The sequence below is a fragment of the Ceratotherium simum genome, chromosome 3 (genome assembly GCF_057802395.1).
Source record: "Ceratotherium simum simum isolate JZ-2026a chromosome 3, ASM5780239v1, whole genome shotgun sequence".
NCBI classification, from domain to species: domain Eukaryota; kingdom Metazoa; phylum Chordata; class Mammalia; order Perissodactyla; family Rhinocerotidae; genus Ceratotherium; species Ceratotherium simum.
In genome coordinates this window covers 75,021,841-75,040,107 of record NC_141902.1, presented here as the reverse complement: position 1 = coordinate 75,040,107, position 18,267 = coordinate 75,021,841, and the positions used below count along the sequence as shown (strand labels likewise).

General features: G+C 46.0%; 1 protein-coding gene across 1 annotated transcript in view; it reads right to left on the bottom strand.

Annotated features, from left to right (window-relative positions):
- Positions 1 to 266: 266 nt before the first annotated feature.
- The window catches only part of ATP10A (ATPase phospholipid transporting 10A (putative)), a 158,873-nt gene continuing 140,872 nt past the window's right edge, over positions 267 to 18,267 (bottom strand). The window contains exons 13-21 of the mRNA XM_014781027.2: positions 17,256 to 17,440; positions 11,431 to 11,758; positions 8,746 to 8,822; positions 8,120 to 8,245; positions 4,209 to 4,409; positions 2,520 to 2,600; positions 2,337 to 2,441; positions 1,671 to 1,858; positions 267 to 1,526 (exon numbers count right to left, since the gene is read on the bottom strand). Of these exons, the coding sequence (XP_014636513.2) occupies positions 899 to 1,526; positions 1,671 to 1,858; positions 2,337 to 2,441; positions 2,520 to 2,600; positions 4,209 to 4,409; positions 8,120 to 8,245; positions 8,746 to 8,822; positions 11,431 to 11,758; positions 17,256 to 17,440 (1,919 nt within the window). The 3' untranslated portion in view covers positions 267 to 898. The remainder of the gene's footprint in view (positions 1,527 to 1,670; positions 1,859 to 2,336; positions 2,442 to 2,519; positions 2,601 to 4,208; positions 4,410 to 8,119; positions 8,246 to 8,745; positions 8,823 to 11,430; positions 11,759 to 17,255; positions 17,441 to 18,267) is intronic.

The window sequence follows — 18,267 nt, the reverse complement described above, 5'->3', positions numbered from 1 at the left end:
CATAAGACAAATGTTTAAAGATACACAGGTAAAAAGCCTAGCCTCTTGGCAGGAAGGGTCTGGTGGGTGCTGATGGCTGGTGCAGGGAGCTGTGGTGTAACCCAGTGTCACAGTGTGCAGCTACCACATCACCCAGCTGCCTCCTTCACGGTGTCTGAAAGGACTTGCCATGAAGAAGTGCCCCGCGGGACTCAGAAGACAGTCTGTTAGGTCACATATTAATAACTTCACACAACCGTGGCAACCGGACACACTCTCTTTGCAAAGTGAAGGTTGTTTATTGTTGGTTATGATTTTGACAAGTAAGACCATACACAGGGACTGTAATACTCACAAGGTGATCTTTACAAAATGCCTGTGTAGAATTGAACGCTGGAATGAACTTCACGCACGTGTTCGAGTTCTCACTTTCAATTTTCTGGGGGAAACTGAGCCCCCGCCCTCCCAAGGTGGTGGAATCGGGAGATAGATGGTGGGGCATCTGCTGTTGAGGGCGCACGCTCGCCCCTCCATCATCTCCCCACACTGCTGTCCACATCCGCCCAGGTTCCTGGTGCTCACACTCACATTTACACGTGGGGGAAGCAAAGATCACACAGGTTGAAGAAAACCAATCATACCGCATTTTCTTATAAAATGAGATGAAAAAATAAATCTGAACACAGTATTCAAGTGTCACTCTTCTTTAAACTTTATATACTTTAAAGCTCTTATTTTTCTTTTCAATATACTCTACTTAGAACTTTTAAAAAGTATACTTTCTTTTTTGGTACCTTTCATTTCCTCTGTTAGCCATGGAGACACATAAAATACATCTCATTAGAACTCTTCTGTGCAAATAATAAACCATCTATGTTATTTAAAAAAGGCCATTTCAAGGCTTCCACAGCAGCTGCCGTCAGCTGCAGTCCCTGGAAGATGCTCCTAGAAGTAGTCCATGGTCTGCCCGTTTAAGGTCCTGGTCGGGCTGAGGCGGGCTGGGCAAGAACTCGCCATCCTGCTTGTCCATCTGTAAACTACCTCGGGAGAACTGTAAGACACTTCCCAGCCTGCTGACCAGTGAGAGGGAGGAAATCCAGTTGAGCGAGCTGAAGGTGGGCAGGTTGAAGATGGATGACAGGAGGGCTGTCCTGCTGGTGTTGGTGGGTTTCACCTTGGAGTCCCCAGGACACCCTTCCAAGATAGCCTCTTCTTGGCTGGAGCACCCCAGGGCCTGACTGCTCAGTCCCTCCAGCAGGGGGTCCTCCCTCAAAGGCATGCTCACGTCCACCGTGCTGGGCTCCCCTCTGGCCTCTGGGGAGCAGGCCGGCTGTTGTGCATGCCAAGACACCTGCAAGGTGCAGTCCCGGGAGAGGGATCCAGAGGTGCTGACGCTCCTCTGTTCTGATGGTTCTGTTCTCGTTTCTCCTGGGAGGGGTCCCTGAGCAAAGGGAGCACTGAGTTTCTTGGGGGACTTCTTGGCCAACTGGCGTCCCAGCTGAAGTTGGGTGGGGAAAAGGCTCCCCTGCAGGGCTTTGAAAAACAATCTGGAAAGAGCATATAAAAACCAGTCAGCTCTTGCTACTGTGGTGCCTTTGAGCTTTCTGAGACCCATACAGGGCAAAAACACAGATTTGAAAATGCTCTGAGAGCTCACTTAGGACTTGAGGGACAACATCCCTGATACCCACCTGGGCAGCAGCGCGGTGACAGACGTTAGGAGACAAGTCAAGTAAAACATGGGGTCGCCCATTAATGTTTGCATTGTCCAATAAGGGTTGGACGGAGGATAACAAGTTGCACAAGAAGCATTGTAAATCAAAGCCACAGTGAAAAATAAAAGGATACTGAGGCCACAGGCTATCCAGTTGAGCCAGGTCTGAGGGGGAAAGAGAAAGACACGGCTTTTATTTCAACAAAAATGCACTGGTCATCTATGAATGGGTGTGAGGTTCTAAGGGCTTAGTGAAAACAGGGGTCTCGGCACGGGTGACCGGTGGGGCTTGGGGAAGCCTCAGGAACCTGTGGACCAGCCCGGACACAGGTGAGGAGACGGAAGTCACTGGTGTGAGGGAAAGGAGAGAGGGAAAGGGGAGCATGTGGTGGAGGAGGAGGGAAAGAGGACGGGAAGGAACTAAGTCCTTCCAGCAGAAGCGTGGGCCATGGGCTGCAGCAGCTCCCACACCAGGGGCTCGAGCACATGTGACCGGCCCGTGGATCTGTGTTCCTTCCCATTACAGTGAGGCTGGCTTTGCAGTCCCCTGTCTGCTTAAAAGCCTTCTAGATCTCATGGACTCTACACAGAAGGGTGGGGCCTGCAGCATCACCACCCTCTGGACCACGCCCGCCATGCTTACCCAGGTCTTGGTTTCAATACCCAGGTGCAGTAGGAAGGTGAACAGCGCAATGGCCGTGATGAGGGTCCCCCAGGTGAACATGTCTGTGTCTGAGTCGTAGTAGGCCTGAAAGACAGCGGTGCTCTGTGTCTGTGGACCGCTGGACGAAGCGGACGGGAAAGGCTGTGCCAGGAGCCAACTTACCAGGTAAGGAACGAAAAAGCACACCAGGCTCTGGAAGGCGGCATCAGCCATGTTCAACCAGAACGTACGCGGCCGGTATTCCTGAGACACAAAAACCAGCACAGAGATTACAGAGAAGTGCTCATCTCTTCAAATATGTTTTCCATCATGCTACAGGCCAGCGACGCACAAGTCAAGCACCCCAGGGAAACCTGCTAATTCAGGACTTTGGAGAAGGAGGTCGCAGAGGGCTGCTGAGAAAACACTACACAGATGCCTGCCGAGGCACCTGTAGCTGAGTCACCACTGAGAGCATCTGTACCACAAAACAGCCACGGCAGTTCTAGGTCCACAGTGGGAAGATGAAACCGCTTCCTAAGTCCTATGAGGGAACGTCTCCCTAGAGGAGGCACGGAGCCTGAAAGCCAGGGCATCCTCCCCCAATTTGAGTCCTTCTCCTCCTACTTGGTCAGGGTTTTGCCTCCCTTTGTTGGTGGATCCCCTAGAATGTTTCTTAAAAGTGAGGCTTTTAAAATTAGATCATGGATGTGATTTAATGTTAAAATCAAAAAGCCGTATACCAAGGGCAAAAACGACCTTGATAGGGACTAACTGAGTCTTCATTATCGGGGTGACCAAATTTGTATTGACCCTGCTGAGTTCCTGAGCAGCTGGCCGGTACTGGCCTGCAGAAAATGCGAAGCAGACAGACAGAAGGAGCATTTACTGAGTGCCTGTGAAAGTGCTGGCTAGGCCCTTCCTGTCGGTCACCTAACCACAGGACAAACGCCCTGTGTCTTGGTCCCACAGCCAGCCGAAGAGACAAGGTCTGGCTGAGTAGAGGTGACAGTAACAAGCAGAGGCCTTCCTCATCTGCCTGACATTCAGTCACCTGCACCCGTGCTGCTTGCTTTGTGGGAACCCAATGTCAACAGAGGTGACCAGGGGAAGGCAACTCATAGGTAAACGAATTCTGAATTAGAGACTATTGTAGGAGGTATGGGGCTCCATTCCCTTCGCACACATATAATAATTCCAGCTAGCTGAAGAGAAGCGCTTAGACTGCTTACTTTAATGGCTGACTGAGAACAACTGGTAACCGGCATGTCAATCTATGCCATGCATTGATGCAAACATGTATTTACTCTGTTTGTATTTACTTGTTCTTTCAATGGTTTCCCTATGGGTTTATCTTTTCATTAATTCCGTCCAAAATAAATCACACTTCTTGGGGGTTCTTTTAGAAACACCCCTGCTGGACCACAGAGATCCCATGTGACCTTGACTTGGATTCCAAGTGGGCTATCCTTGGGCTCCTGGAGACTCTTGGTGTGGCTACAGTTTTCACCTTACTATACATTTTTTTAAAATCCTTCTCTTCTTTTTTTTTTTTTTTTTTTTTAGCTTTATTGAGGTAAATTGATACACAAAAACTGCACACATTGAATATATACATCTTGTTGGGTTTGGACATATGCATACACCTGTGATACCCTCACCACAACCAATCACCTCACTCTACTTAACGCATTGCATAGGCAAGTACACAGAATTCATTTTTTTCCTCTCGCTGGTCAGATTCTAGAATTTTAACAATCTGTCCCAGGGTGTCCATTTAAAGAGAGGCGTGGGGACTTGCATTTTCCAGCATGTGGACATGGAGGGTGGAAGGGCCAGGAGACAGGAGGTGGGGGCAGGAGGAAGCCTCACCTCCATGTGCTGGCCACTCTTGTAGAGCTGCGGCTCAGTCAGCAGCACACAGGCTGGCACGTCCTTGTCCAGCACCCCAGTCACGAGCTGGGGAAGCGATGAGAAGAGCAGATTAAAGAGGATCAGATACCACTGGTCAATCATGGCGGATGCAGAGAAGCCACAGTAAAACTGGAACCAAAACAGGAGGCCCACGAACATCTGAAATGAAGCAAGGAAGAGGGGAGCAAGCAATTCTTAGTTGCCCTTGCAGATTTGCATCCAAGAGATCTAAGGGTTTTGCAGAGTTTGACTGTAAAGACTGAATTTATACACAGCAATTTCCTCCAAAGACAATGCTAACTTTGTTGCCCTCTGTCTCTCCCTCCTTCTCCTCCTCCCTGTGCTCTTCTCGTTCCCCTCAGCTTGAAGGACCAGCAGTGGGAGCTGGGAATTCCCAGGAACGGCCCTTGGAGGGGTGAGGCCTTGTGCCTGAAGAGCTGCAGACCATTAATGGAAAACAAAATAAAGGTCCAGCAAAGTCTAAGGCTACCCACATTTCAAGAGGACCAGCTGAGTATGTCACCCATCATAGCTTCTTCCCTAGTACCCCTCCTTTGTGACCCTAAACCAACTTACCTGTGCTACATTCCACATCCTGCCTCCCTCTTTAGTTACCTACCCTTCTTGATGAGGAGCAGTGGGCAATTATTGACTCCCATGGTGGGGAGGACACAAGCATGGCAGCAGTCAACGATGATACCAACATTGCTGCCTTGACTGAGCCCTGGTGTCTGCTGGGCACTCTGCTGGTGGGTGAGTTATAGGTATCATTGCTGGTCCTTACAGCTACCCCCACTTTGCCAAACAGGAAAGTGAGGTTCAGGGAGTTGAACAGCCTCCTCAAGCCCATGCTCCACAGGAGGAGGAGTTGGGTGGATCTCTTCCCACTATTACTAGATCACTGAGTATTAGTGGCCAGAGTGCATTTATATGAGGGGCATGGCAGTTTAGCAATTGCAAAGCATTCTTTCACTTACTGGCTGTGCAACTTGGCATGGACCATTTAACTCCTTTCTGCCTCAGCTCCTTGTCCATGAAATGGGCATATCAATGATACTTAGCTATGGGGTTGTCATGAGGAGCAAATGAACTAATGCATTTAAAGTACTCACAAGAGCTCCTTGCACACTGTAGGTGCTCACCTGTGGTTTGCTGTTGCTACTGTTAGCAGTACAGTTATTTCCTTTGTTTGAGGCTCAAGCAGCCAGTGTGCTTACTCCATTTGGAGAAAAGGAAATTAGGTCCAAGATGTTAAATGACTTGACTATGGTCATTGCATGAGTAATAAACCCAACTTGTTCAACCACTCATGGATCTTAGCCTCACAGGCATGGACAGTCCCAAGAGAAAACATAGTAGAAGAACATTCTCTGCTGGGCTCCACAGACACTGGCCTGGGTTTTGGTTCTGGAGCTTCCACTGTCTACCTTTCTGACCTTGATTCAATCACTTAACCTCTCTGAGCTTTGGTTTCTTGATCTGGAAATGGCTCAATATAACCTATAATGATATAACTTTTATATAATCCATAACCTATAATGACATATATCCTCCGTGTCCTATTTCAATCTATGATTTAATGCAACTTTTCCTCTCCACATTGAAAACTAACAAACTTGGATTTTTCATTGACTTTCTTCCCTTTCTCACTCCCACGGCTGACTTTCTCTCACCCACCCCCACAGGCTCGGCCTAATGAGTCATCAGTGAGCAACTGCAGTCAAGAGAAAGAGGAGGAAAAGTACTTGGATAATGGAGATTTTTTTTTTCTGTAGTACCAAAAAGCCTTCTTCCCAAACCACTGTTGCTATGGAAACTTTTCTTCTCTGTTCTTTATTGGAACGGAAGGTCAACTTACTCCTAAAACTAATGACTTTCTCACTTTGGGAGGCAGAGTGATTATCCTTGAACTTCTCAAGTGATTAACTGCTTGTTAACAGATGCCCTGCATCTTATAAGGAATAAAAATAGGCACCTCCTTTCTGTCCCCTCCATGAGCACAGATTCTTCTGGTGGGCAGGAGGCTGTGCCCATTCCAGGTGGCCACTCTGGCCCTTGTTTGCAACTGAAATGTTGAATGCCTTCCCCTCAGTCTGAGAAATTTTCATTAGGAATTATGGAGAGCAGAGCTCAACTCCCAAGTTTTATTTTGTTTTGTTGTTTCAGATAAAGCAAAATCCATAGAAAGCAAATAACTTGCTCAAGACTGCACAGCTAACGAATGACAGAAACAGGGCTAGGATTCCACCTCACCCAGCCCCACTCACCTTTACTCAAAGCACCCATCCACCCCTTTGGGAGCTGGGAACCTCTAGGTTTGCAACTGCGTGCACAGGGCCTCGGTGCTGGGGATGCGATGCCAGGTGGTCGGAAGGAAGGAGGAGTGACCAGCAAGGACAGGGGCAGCGAGGCCCCGCCCTCCTTGGATACAGTCCCAGGCAGAACCTAATCTGAATTAATTTCTAGGACCCAAGCTATCAAATTAGACAGACCCTGATTGGTCCTGAGCATCTGTATTCATTTGCCAGAAGACATTTCGAAAAATGGTTGAGAGTGAGGGGGCAGGAGGGAATGGAAAAAGCAAGATAGGTCTAAATCTCTGGAGCAAACAGCTAAGAACATGAACAAGAGGTGTACCGATGGCAGTTGAGAGTTAGCATGGAGATTTTTTAATGGAATTACAAAAACTAAAATAAAATAAAAAATATACCTTTTAACGTATTTTATTCTTTTTCAGAAGAGTATGGGATGATCTTCACGTTGGAGCTGTGGTATCCAATGCCATAGATTTATGGGACTACTCTGGAAGGTCACTGATCCCAAGAGTTTATTTATTTTGTCTCCTTGTTTGTATATTCAACCACAAGCCATCAGAGGCAAGAGCAACAAGGAGCAACCCAGCACCTTCTCAGCAGAACGTCTGCACCTCATTTATAAGCAGGGCAAGTTCTGAAGTGGCCATGGTGTCCATCCTGGAGGGCTATCGAGAAAGACTCCTATCTTCCAAGTACTCAGTAATGAAGGAACTAAGAGTTAAACGTGAGGATCCACATGAAATGGACCAGAGCACTGGATCAGGGCCCCTGGAGGGACAGAACTGTCCTCAGCCAACCAGGCCTGGACCTGACCTAACTGAAGGGTCAACTGCAGACGGAGCTGGCCAGAAGGGGGTGCACATGCCCTGTGAGCACAGGAGACAGTGTGGCCAGGCCTTGTTGGTGGCTCCCCTTCTGGTGGGTCCAAGCCCACACCCTGACCCGGAAGTCACTCACCCACACAGTGTGGGTGTGTCCAGAGAGAGGCTGTTCGATAGAGAGATCATAGTGTGACAACGTCCTCCTATTCTGATTCCGGGGCTGCCAATCACTCTGCTGCTTATCATTTGATTTCCCTGTCCACTCTAGAGAAAGTGCTGACTGGAGGTCTCCTATCTGTGGACACCTCAGCAGTCTGCTCCGGAGAAACACATTAACACAGTGGTTGAGAGCTTACGGGTAGGATTGGATGGACTGGGGTTGAATGTGGCCTTGACTGCTGACTAGCTGTGTGACCTTGTGCAAACCACTGGACTTCATGATTACTACACTTTTCGTTATAAAGCACTAAGTGGACATTCTTGTTTGATTTACCTGTTTCCATAACCTTCTCCCTTAGAGGAGCAGCTACCCTTCTGTGCCCGTGAGTTAGACCTCGGAGCCAGGGTGCAAGGCCAGGCCAGGCCTGGGGGAAATGCACAAAGGCCAATGAGGATGGAACCAAGGGGAAGCCTTGAGGTGGCCCACTGGCCACATTCAGGTGATAGTCCTATGAATCTCAGGTTAGGACTTTCGAGACAAAAACTCTAAACACTGGTGGTGTCAAATACCTACTGTGTTTTTATAGAAGAAGTACAGCACCATGTTGGCAAGCCGGGAATAGCACCAATGCCCGTGAACAAGTAAGAGTCGCTGGAGGTATCGGAATCTCGGCACTGCAAAGTCGCTGGCCATCACTGCCTTGAAAGGGAGAGGAGTTCCCATTATTGGTGACACCTCACTCCACCTCAGGTCTGTCATATCTCCCCCGAATTCTAGGCAGAACATGGACGGAGAAATCTGGTTTGGAACATGGCTTGCGAGTGACTGCCAAGCCTCGCTTTACTACTCTTTCCCTTATTTTCCCTTATATCGCCTTCTAAGGACGAGCCACAAACAGCCAGAGAAAAGGCGATGACTCACCTTGCCTTTCTCTGCTCCACTTATGTCACAAAAATATACTTAAAGACATAGGCAGACATATTTACTGCACACTGCTTCATAAATATGAAGACTCGCCTTGCACCTTATCTTCTAGTATTGGCTTAGCACAAGGCAGGCATCAGTTGTATTGAAGGCCAACCCTTTAGCTTTGTCATACAGAGCCCGCAAGAAGGCCAGGACAGATTGTGGCATGACAGGACAAGGGGCCAGTAAGGGCCACTTGGCCACACAGGACACAGGACAGGATTGGTCTTTACCTGCATGCCCTCCTGGCCCGAGATTCCCACACCTACATCTGCCACCTGGATCATGCTGACATCATTGGCTCCGTCTCCTAGAAACAGCACAGGCAGGAAGAATCATTTGAGTTGCGATGCACAGAATCAAATCGGTTGACGGGTCTTCACGGGGTCTCCACTGGACTGAGTCCTGTGAAAGGGTCATGGTCAGAGTGAGGAAAAGGTAGTGCAGCGTCTGCCCTGGGAGAACTGAGTGGAGCAGTCAGAACAGACACGGTGTGAGGTTTGGAACTACCAGCCACACCAGGAGATGCTGGAAAGCAGGCTGGAGTGGCACCTTTCTCTACACCACATTATTGGCTTTATTCACTCTACCTTATTGGCTCATCCACCAATAGAGCCCTTAACATGGTGTCTGGGACAATGAAAGATGCTATCATCACCTTCATCATTATTACTTACTGAACTACTCCAGGTTTTACCACACGTGCAGCACATCAGTCACGGCTATTCCAATTCATACTTACATGAGCTGTTTTCTAAACTGAGAGAGAAGGTTCAATTCTGCCCAGCAAACAGCAGACCTCTTTCTGCACTTTGATTACCAGCTAGCTTATCAGCTACTGTGCTCACTTTTGGGCCCTCTGAGGGTGTGATAAAGGACAACTTCTATTTATTCAGTCAAACTGCCGACAGAAAATGTTAAGGAACAAAGGGCATAGGTCAGAGCTCTTGACACCTTTGGGGAATGGCAAGCAGACGTAAGGTCACTGTCACTGAGTGACAGTGACCATTTTTGGAACGGGGAAGCAGAATGGCCCACAGAGAACCTCACAAGTTACAAAAATGCAAAAGTGCAGATACACAAAGTCAGAGGAGCTCATAACGTGGCTACAAGATATGTCTCCTCTGTGATTCTTCTGTTCTTTATTGCACTGGGTCCAACACTGGTTATCAGTTTATTTGTTGAACTGAAATTCTGTGAAGCAGTAGCAGTCTCTGCAGCTTTTCCCATAATGTCCCATTCACAATGAGACATGGCAGGCACCTGTTCTCTGTATCATAAACGACTAGACGCCTGGGACTGGGTCACATCGATGTTCTAACTCATGGTCAAAGAAATCAGCTAAAGTTCTGATGGGTCATTTCTTTCACTTTCCCTTTTGAGATTCTATTTTGTTTTTTCTTTTCTTTGTAACCAGCCAAAGCTTCATCTCCATTTTCACCGATGATTCAGTGGCTGAGCCGGGCACTGACCAGGCTGTGACAACGTGCTTTATCAGTCACGTCTTAAACCAGCCTTACTGGGGGATATCATCCTCATGTCACCACTGAAGACAGGAGCTCAGAGGAGCAAGGTTGGAGGCGAGGGTGCAGACCCAGCCTGCAGACTCCTCAGCTCCTGCCTCCAACACTTGCCAAGGAGACCTGAACGCCCTCTAGGCACATGAGGGCAAAGGTAGTCCTGAGACAGCTTCCCATGGGAGGGATCCACCTCCGGAAGAGCTGCCTGTCTTCCCTCAGCCTGGACCAGGGGGCCACAGCTGAACACGTGCTCACATCTGCACCCATCTCACTCCCCTCAGCAGTTACCACAGCCCTCAGAATGTGCAGGGCTGTCTCCATGACGACCAAACTGAGGCCACCCCACCTCAGACCCAGGCTCTACATTGGTCTCAACTCTGTCCTGATGAGGTGTCCCATGTGCCAGGGCGATACTCCCGATGTCAACAAGGAGGGGCTGTCATAGACCTTTCGCAGAAAATACTGTAATTATTATTGATTGGTGGGGATGCTTTATTTCAGAGCCAACTCTCACCTAGATGTGGATTCTATATGCAGGGGGACCAAAGTGTTTGATATCTGGGAATCATGGGGATTATCCTTTCCCTAGGCTACCTGCAGTCTTTCCCGGCCCTCACCTGCAGGTGACACTGCTGAGTCCCTGAACCTGGCTGGAGAAAACTTGACCCAGATGTGGGTGGGATGATGCTCTGGGGAGGCAGCTGAGCACCATGTAGCACTGGAGAGGAGTCCAGAAGGCTCTCCAGGCCAACAGTCTGCATGGAAAAACCACCATTAGATGCACAGTCCTTAAGGAAATGGTGTAAAATTTAGCAACGATTCATATCTTAGGATGGATTTATTTAATTAGATGCTTGTCTTGGAACAATCAGTAAAGTAAAGCTGACAAGAGGCAACGGGAATTCTGATCACCAATCAAATCTCTGAATCCTTCCAGCATTATGAAACCTTGGACTCCAGGTGGCTCACAGCAACCAGAAGAACCTGCAAAGGGCCTTCTTTCTACACTGGCCTGGGATAACACTTCGTGTGCAGGACTCTGCTGTGGTTGTGGCTGCTTAGGATGGGCAGATCTCTAGTCTCCTGTCTCCCAGGAAACAGTATAAGCTCTGTCTTCTGAAACCACCATTGTATTACCGACCTCTTAATAAGTAGCTATAACTGTTGTTACTCTATTTTGTGGCTTTGAAATCTAAGCTTTTTATTTGGAACACATTGCCTGCTTTATTGCATTGGGTGTGATTTTATAAATAGAAAAATGAGCAAGGAATCGTTTTCCCATCTTATGGTACAGCATGGAAGGGGCAGGAAATTCAGGAGGCATCGAGAGGAAGCAGCTGCAGGAGACAGGGGCTGCTCATTCACGCAGGGCCCCGCCGAGTCAGCCTCGATACTTGCCTATGGCCAGGGTCATGGCCTTGAGCTTGCTTCTGACCAGCTTCACCACCATGCTCTTCTGCAGGGGTGTCGACCGACAGCAAAGGACTGACCGGCACTGCTTAGCGAGGAAGAGAAATTTGTCCTCCAGGTTTTTCTCAAGGGCATAGGCCAGACTTCTCCCATCGATCACGAGGCTCGGGCTGGGGTCAGAGGTGGTGGACGCGGAGGCGGAGCAGAGAGGGGAGAACCTCACGCTCATGTTGCCCGTGGTCTTCTCAGGGGTGCTGCGGGGCCTCGTGGACTGTACGTAGCGTAGGCACTGGTCCAGTAGGGCTGCACACGCCTCCTGAAACGGACACAAGAGGACGGTGCCGTTCACTTGGCTGCACAGACCAGGTTACCCTCCCCATACATCTGGGTCTGCCACTCTCCAGGGCCTCAGGCTGCAGGCTCTCTCCAGAAGGCCTCCTTCCTGAAACTGGGAAGTTAGTTGAAGAGGACTACTAACCACACTGAAGAGAATGAGCTGGTCTAGGGTTTCTATAAGATTCTCCTTTATTGCCCTTTATACCCTGTAGAGGTTGGAAGAGAATGTCTTCAGTTTGGGAGGCATAACCATATTGTGGCTAAGTTGATGGCTGGTTAGGCTGAAGGGGCTTCACATGCACTTCTCCATGGTTCTCTGAGGCCCTCACTCAGCCCCTGAAGAAGTGTAATTATCAATGTCTCTCTCAGCTCTCCAGCTGACCAGGAAAATGAGGTTAAAACAAAAGCATAATTACTGAGGCTTTTAATTGGCAATGCCCTTCCAAACCTGTATCTGAATTCCAGAAAGAATAGGAAAACTTACTGGGGAACCTGCAGGTCAGGGGACAGAGGCATAGGAGGGACGACTGTTTCCAGGAACAAACACACTCCAGGGAACTCAACTAGTTCCTGGTCCTCTATGGGCAGTGAGCCCACTGCGTTAGTGACCATGCAGTGTACCATGGAAATCTAGCTGTATTCAACAACCGCTTACTGAGGATCTTTTATATTTAGGAAAGTGAGTGAGACTAGAGAAAAGAAGAGTGGAGAAGATAGTTAGTGGCCTTGGGGCAACAGGCAGGCAGCTGGACATACAAGCACACACACTCATGACCACAGCAAGTCACAGACCAGAAAGTGCAAAAGTGTTACTGGATATGGACAGGGAAAGATTTGCTTCCAGGGCGGGGCTTGGAGTGGTAGTAAGTGGGGAAGGCTTTGAAGAGAATGTGGGACCTCATCATAGCAACCCCTGAGTTGCCTGGTCCTAGCACAGAGCACTGACGAGGTAAGATGGAGCAAGCACACTCCACTGATGCAGTGATGGCATCTGGACAGAATTCATAGAGCAACTATTCAAGGTCTCTGGAAGGAAGTAGTCGCTGTTGGATTGGGGAAGAAGACCAGCATTTCAAGCACACCGACCAGGTGGGTGAGTTTTCCATTTTCACTCTGGCAGCCCCCGATCTGGACCCAAAGCATCACAGAACCCGGGAGTGGGTGCCAAAGCAGGGACAGAGGGAGCTCCAGGAGAAGCCCTGCAAGGTCTGGTTGAGGAGTGAGAAAGAGAACGCCCCGTGCTCAGAGAGTTGGAGGAAATCCCATTTTAATTTATTTTATCTCTATTCTCTTGACCCCAATCCCAGGCAATGTTGCTATGGTGGCAGCAGCAAGAACAGCAGTGGCAGCAGGACCGTCTGCACCAAAGACTCTGAGGGAGACGGACCTTCCCTTCTATCAGAGAAGCTGTGGTCCCATGATGGCAGAATAACTGTTGCCTTTTTTCTTTCTGTTCTGCCCTCACTTGGCCTTGGAGGTAGGTGTCAGTGCAGAGGCACAAAGCAGAGCAAGGTAACTCAAACTCCAGCTTTCTTGCCAGAGGATTGAAAAAGGGAGCCCGAGAGAACCAGAAAGTACTGGAAAGATTGTGAAGAGGGAGGAGCTTGGCTAACTGACCCCATAATGTAGTTTATTAATTCTCGGGCTCACCCACAAGCTGTGCCTGCATGGACATGACCCTAAACAGTGTAACAGTTTCAGAATTGAACTCTGGGATACACTGTCACTCAAGTTCCAAACTGACCTCAGGGTGGCAAAAATGTGAGACAGGTTCTAACAGCTGGGCAAAGGCTGAACAAAACTGACACTGCAACCAACACCCAGAGGCTGTTCAGAGCAGGCAGCCTGAACCCAAGAGGGTTGATTACCTGCCTAAAAAAATATCCACATTCTCCATGGAATTCAAAAATGACCAGAATGTCAATCAAAATGCCCACAATACAACCCAAAATTTATCAGCATACAAAGAACCAGGAAATTCTCAATGCACGTGGAAAAAGATAATGAACAGAAGCCAAAGCCAAGATGATACAGATACTGGAATTACCTGACAAAGACTCTGAAGAAGTCTTTATAAAAATCCTCCAAGAAGTAAGAGTGGACATTCTGGAAATGAATAGAAAGGAAGTCTCAGGAAAAAAATAGAAGATATAAAGAAGAACCAAATAGAAATTTTAAAAACAAAAAACAACATTAAGCAAAATAAGAAACTCACTGGATTCTAAATAATTTATGTAGATACTCTGCCTTCAGGGAGGGGGACTATAACTCCACACTCCTTAAGTGTGAGCTGTACACAGTGACCTTCTTCCAAAGAGTACAGTATGGAAAGGGTTAAAAGAATTAGTTTACAATGGAGAAACCTGACAAACGTAACAGTGATAATTCATGTTGATAGGACGTACCCTTGACATGATGTGACGAAACGATGAAAATGGCACTTTATGCTTGTGGTCTTCTTCCCCAAAACCCACAGCCCTACTCATGAGAAAAAAATCAGACAAATTCCCATATCAGGGCATTCTACAAAATACCTGACCAGTACTCCTCAAAACTGTCAAGGTCATCAAAAACAAAGAAAGTTGAGAAACTGTTAAAGCCAGTAAGAGCCTAAGGAGACACAATGACTAAATGCAATGTGGCATTTTGGATGAGATCCTGGAACACAGAAAGAACATTAAGTAAAAATTAAGGCAATCTGAATATAGTATGGATTTTAGTAAGTAATAATTCAAAGATGTTAATAATAGGAAACATTGGGTATGGATTATACAGGAACGCTCAGTGCTATCTTCACAATTTTTCTGTAAATCTAAAACCGTTCTATATATAAAGTTTATTTTTAAAAATCTCACTAAATGGGCTCAATAGCAGAATGAAGGTAACAAAAGAAAAAGTTAGTGACTTCAAAGATAGATCAATTATCCAATTTGAACAAGAGAGAAAAAAATTGAAAAAATGAAGAGAGCAATAAGGGACCTCTCAGACAATACCAGAAGGGCTAACATTCATGTCATCAGTCTTACAGAAGAGCGAGTGCAATGCAGAAAACATGTTTGAAGAAATGATGGCTGAAAACTTACCAAATTTGGTGAAAGACATAACCCCACAGATTCAAGAAGCTTAGCAAATCCCAGAGTATAAACCTAAAGAAATCCATGCCCAAACACATCATAATCAAACTGATCAAAACTAAAGACAGAAAAAAGTTCAAAAACAGCCAGATAAAAACGATTCATTAGTCATAGGGTAACAATGACTCAGATAACTGTTGATTTCTCACTAGAAACCTGGTGAAATACAGACATTCTCTGATGAAAAGTAAGACAATTTGTTGCCAGTAGGTCTTCTCTAAGGGAATTGCTAAACAAAGCTCTTTCGACAAAAGGAAAATTATGCCGCAAGGCAACTTGGAAATCAGGAATGAAAGAAGAAGAACAGAAATTGTAAATATTTATGTAAATATAATGCACTGTTCTTTTGCTCTTGAGTTCTTTAAAATAGGCTTTTTGATTGAAAGCAAAAATTATAATATTATCTGATGAGGATTTCAATGTTTGTAGCCATAATATATAAGACACCTATCTCATAAGTGGGAAGAGTAAACAGACATATGCAGTGACAAGATTTCTTCATTCCACTGGAAGTGACAAAAGAATGATCCTAAGTAGACTGAGAATTTAAGTATGCATACTATAATCTCTAGAAAAAACACTAAAAAAGTTAAGTAAAGTGATGCTGTCAAAACATAATAGACAAATTAAAATAAAATACTAAAAAATGTTCAAATAACCCAAAAGAAGATAGGAAAGGGAATGGAGGAACCAAAAACAGAGAGAAGAAAACAAAAAATAAAATGCTAGACCTGAATCCAAACATATTGATAACTACACTAAATGTAAATGATCTAAGCAAATCAATTAAAAGGGACTGTCAGAATGCACAAAAACATGATCTACTTACCAAAAAACCTCATTTTGAATATAATGCTATTAGGTAGATTAAAAACTAAAGGATGGAAAAAGATACACTATGCAAACACAAATCAAAATAACTAGAGTGACTGTGTTGGGCCAGAGAGCAAGTATTTTAGGTTTTTCAAGTCATTTGGTCTCTGTTCCAACTTCTCAACACTGCCATTATAGCATGAAAATAGCCAATTATTGTACCTAAAAACAAGGCCAAGGCTGTGTTCAAATAAAACTTTATTTATAGAAATAGGTGATGGGTTGGATTTGGCCCATAGGCCACAGTTTGCAGACCCCCATTATATAAGAATTGAACCATACCATCTACCAACTGGATCTAACTGATCCACCAGCCAACAACACAGCAGAATACACCTTCTTTTCAGGTGCATAGGGACATTCACCAAGATAGACCACACCCTGGGTCATTAAAAAAAAATTAACAAATTTAAGAGAATTAAAATCATAAAAAGCATATTCTATGACCATAATGGAATTAAAATAGAAATCAATAACAGAAAAACAACAGGAAAATCTCCAAATACTTGGAAATTAAACAAAACACTACCAATTTTAAGACTTTAAAAAAAAAAAACACAGGACAACAGAGTATTGGCGAAGGGACAGACATATCGATCAATGGAACAGAATAGAAAGTCTAGACATAGATCCACACAAATATGACCAACTGATTTTCAACAATGGTGTAAAGACAATTCAATGGAAAAAAGACAGACTTTCAACAAAAGGTGCTGGATTAATTGGACAGCTACATGCAGAAAAATGAAGTTTGACATAAATCTCACACCTTACAAAATTCTACACAAAATAGATTATGTCTAAAGGTGAGACATTAAACTATAAAAATTTTAGGAGAAAATACAGGAAAAATATTTGTGGTTAGACTCATCTTAGATGTGACAGGTAAAGCATGATCCATAAAAGAAAAAGATGATGAATCAGACTTCATCACCTAGCTTGAGGAGATGCTTCAAGTGGGAACTCACTAGAGGAATGAGAGCGTAGACCAGGGCCTTGTGAGAAGTAGGTACTCCCTACATGCTGGGGGATTTAAATTGATAAATGTGACTGGATGAAAACCCTCAGTGCCCACTGGGGCATCCATGAGACAGCCCATGCCATCCTGAGGACTTCAGTGTGTCCTAAGGCTCCACGTCACCTCATGAAAAAATTTTCTGATACTGTTGACATTGATAGTTTGTCAGGAAAACGGAGGTTAAACTTTGCATTAATAAAGCCCAGATGTGTGTTCCTTTTAAACTAAGAAACCCCAGCAAATTCCACGCCTTCCAAGGCAATGAAGAGCATGTTCTAAGTGCCAGAAACATAAGACAGGTGCAAACAGAGAGGCAGAGGGCAAAGGCCCACCTCAAAGCAGCTGCCAGAAATGGAGGTTCCCTGGTGGCCTTCCCACAGAGCTCTGCTGTGGGGGCTAGTCTGGCATATGGCTACCCCAGGCAGAGCAGGGCCTCTGCACAATCCACCTACCTGGGATTCGGCATTCAGGGTGATGACTTCCTCGTCGTGGTCCAGCAGTTTGCAGGCGTACGCAATGTTAATGGCTGTTTCTTGTTTGTCACCAGTGAGGACCCAAATCTGCAGGCCTGCTTCACGTAATTTAGTAATGGTTTCGGGGACTCCATCCTGCAGGCGGTCTTCAATCCCAGTGGCACCTGGTCAACGTACAACAGTGCATGTGAGCCCCCCTTCACATGCCCCCAGACCCTGATGGGGCATGAATGCCATGTACCAACACACCAAAGATGCCGACATGGCCCTGTAGACTGGGATCTGCTTGAGGTCTGTCTTATTTGGAAGCACTCTTTGATGATTCATCATTTCAGGACAGTGGTGGACACTTATAATAGCTCTCTTGACTCAGCACAGTCAAGGATGCATAGGAATAACTGTGAGGCACTGAACATAAATTCTTGTACCTACAACAAAGCACCTCCAATGCTTTCTAACACACAGCTAACTTTGAACTTTATAGACAACTTGGAAACAAAGCTTGTGGGGAGACAGTGGGCATGATCATATTCTGAGGGATGGAAAACTTTTAAAAATGACCTATCCCATATAAAGCTTCTGGTGAATGACATCCACAATGTTTGCTCTCAGCAATGCTCGAAACAGACCATTATTGCTTGAAAGCAACAATATCTTGAATGTACTTTTTCCACAAATATAATGAATAAGAGGTGAATTTTCCCATGTAGGTCTCAGTATATTGGGAAAAATACACCATTCAGTGCAGAAATGTGCTCTCTAGGCCAGCATCAGTGTTTTCATCTGTTTCCAACTTAGTGAGATGGTCTCTACTTTCCCTCTAGAAGTGCAGCATTGACTGAAGGCTCTTCGTCAGCCCTGCTTTTCTCTCTCTTTTTTTTTTGTGTGAGGAAGATGAGCCCTGAGCTAACATCTATGCTAATCCTCCTCTTTTTGCTGAGGAAGACCGTCTCTGAGCTAACATCTATTGCCAATCCTCCTCCTTTTTTTC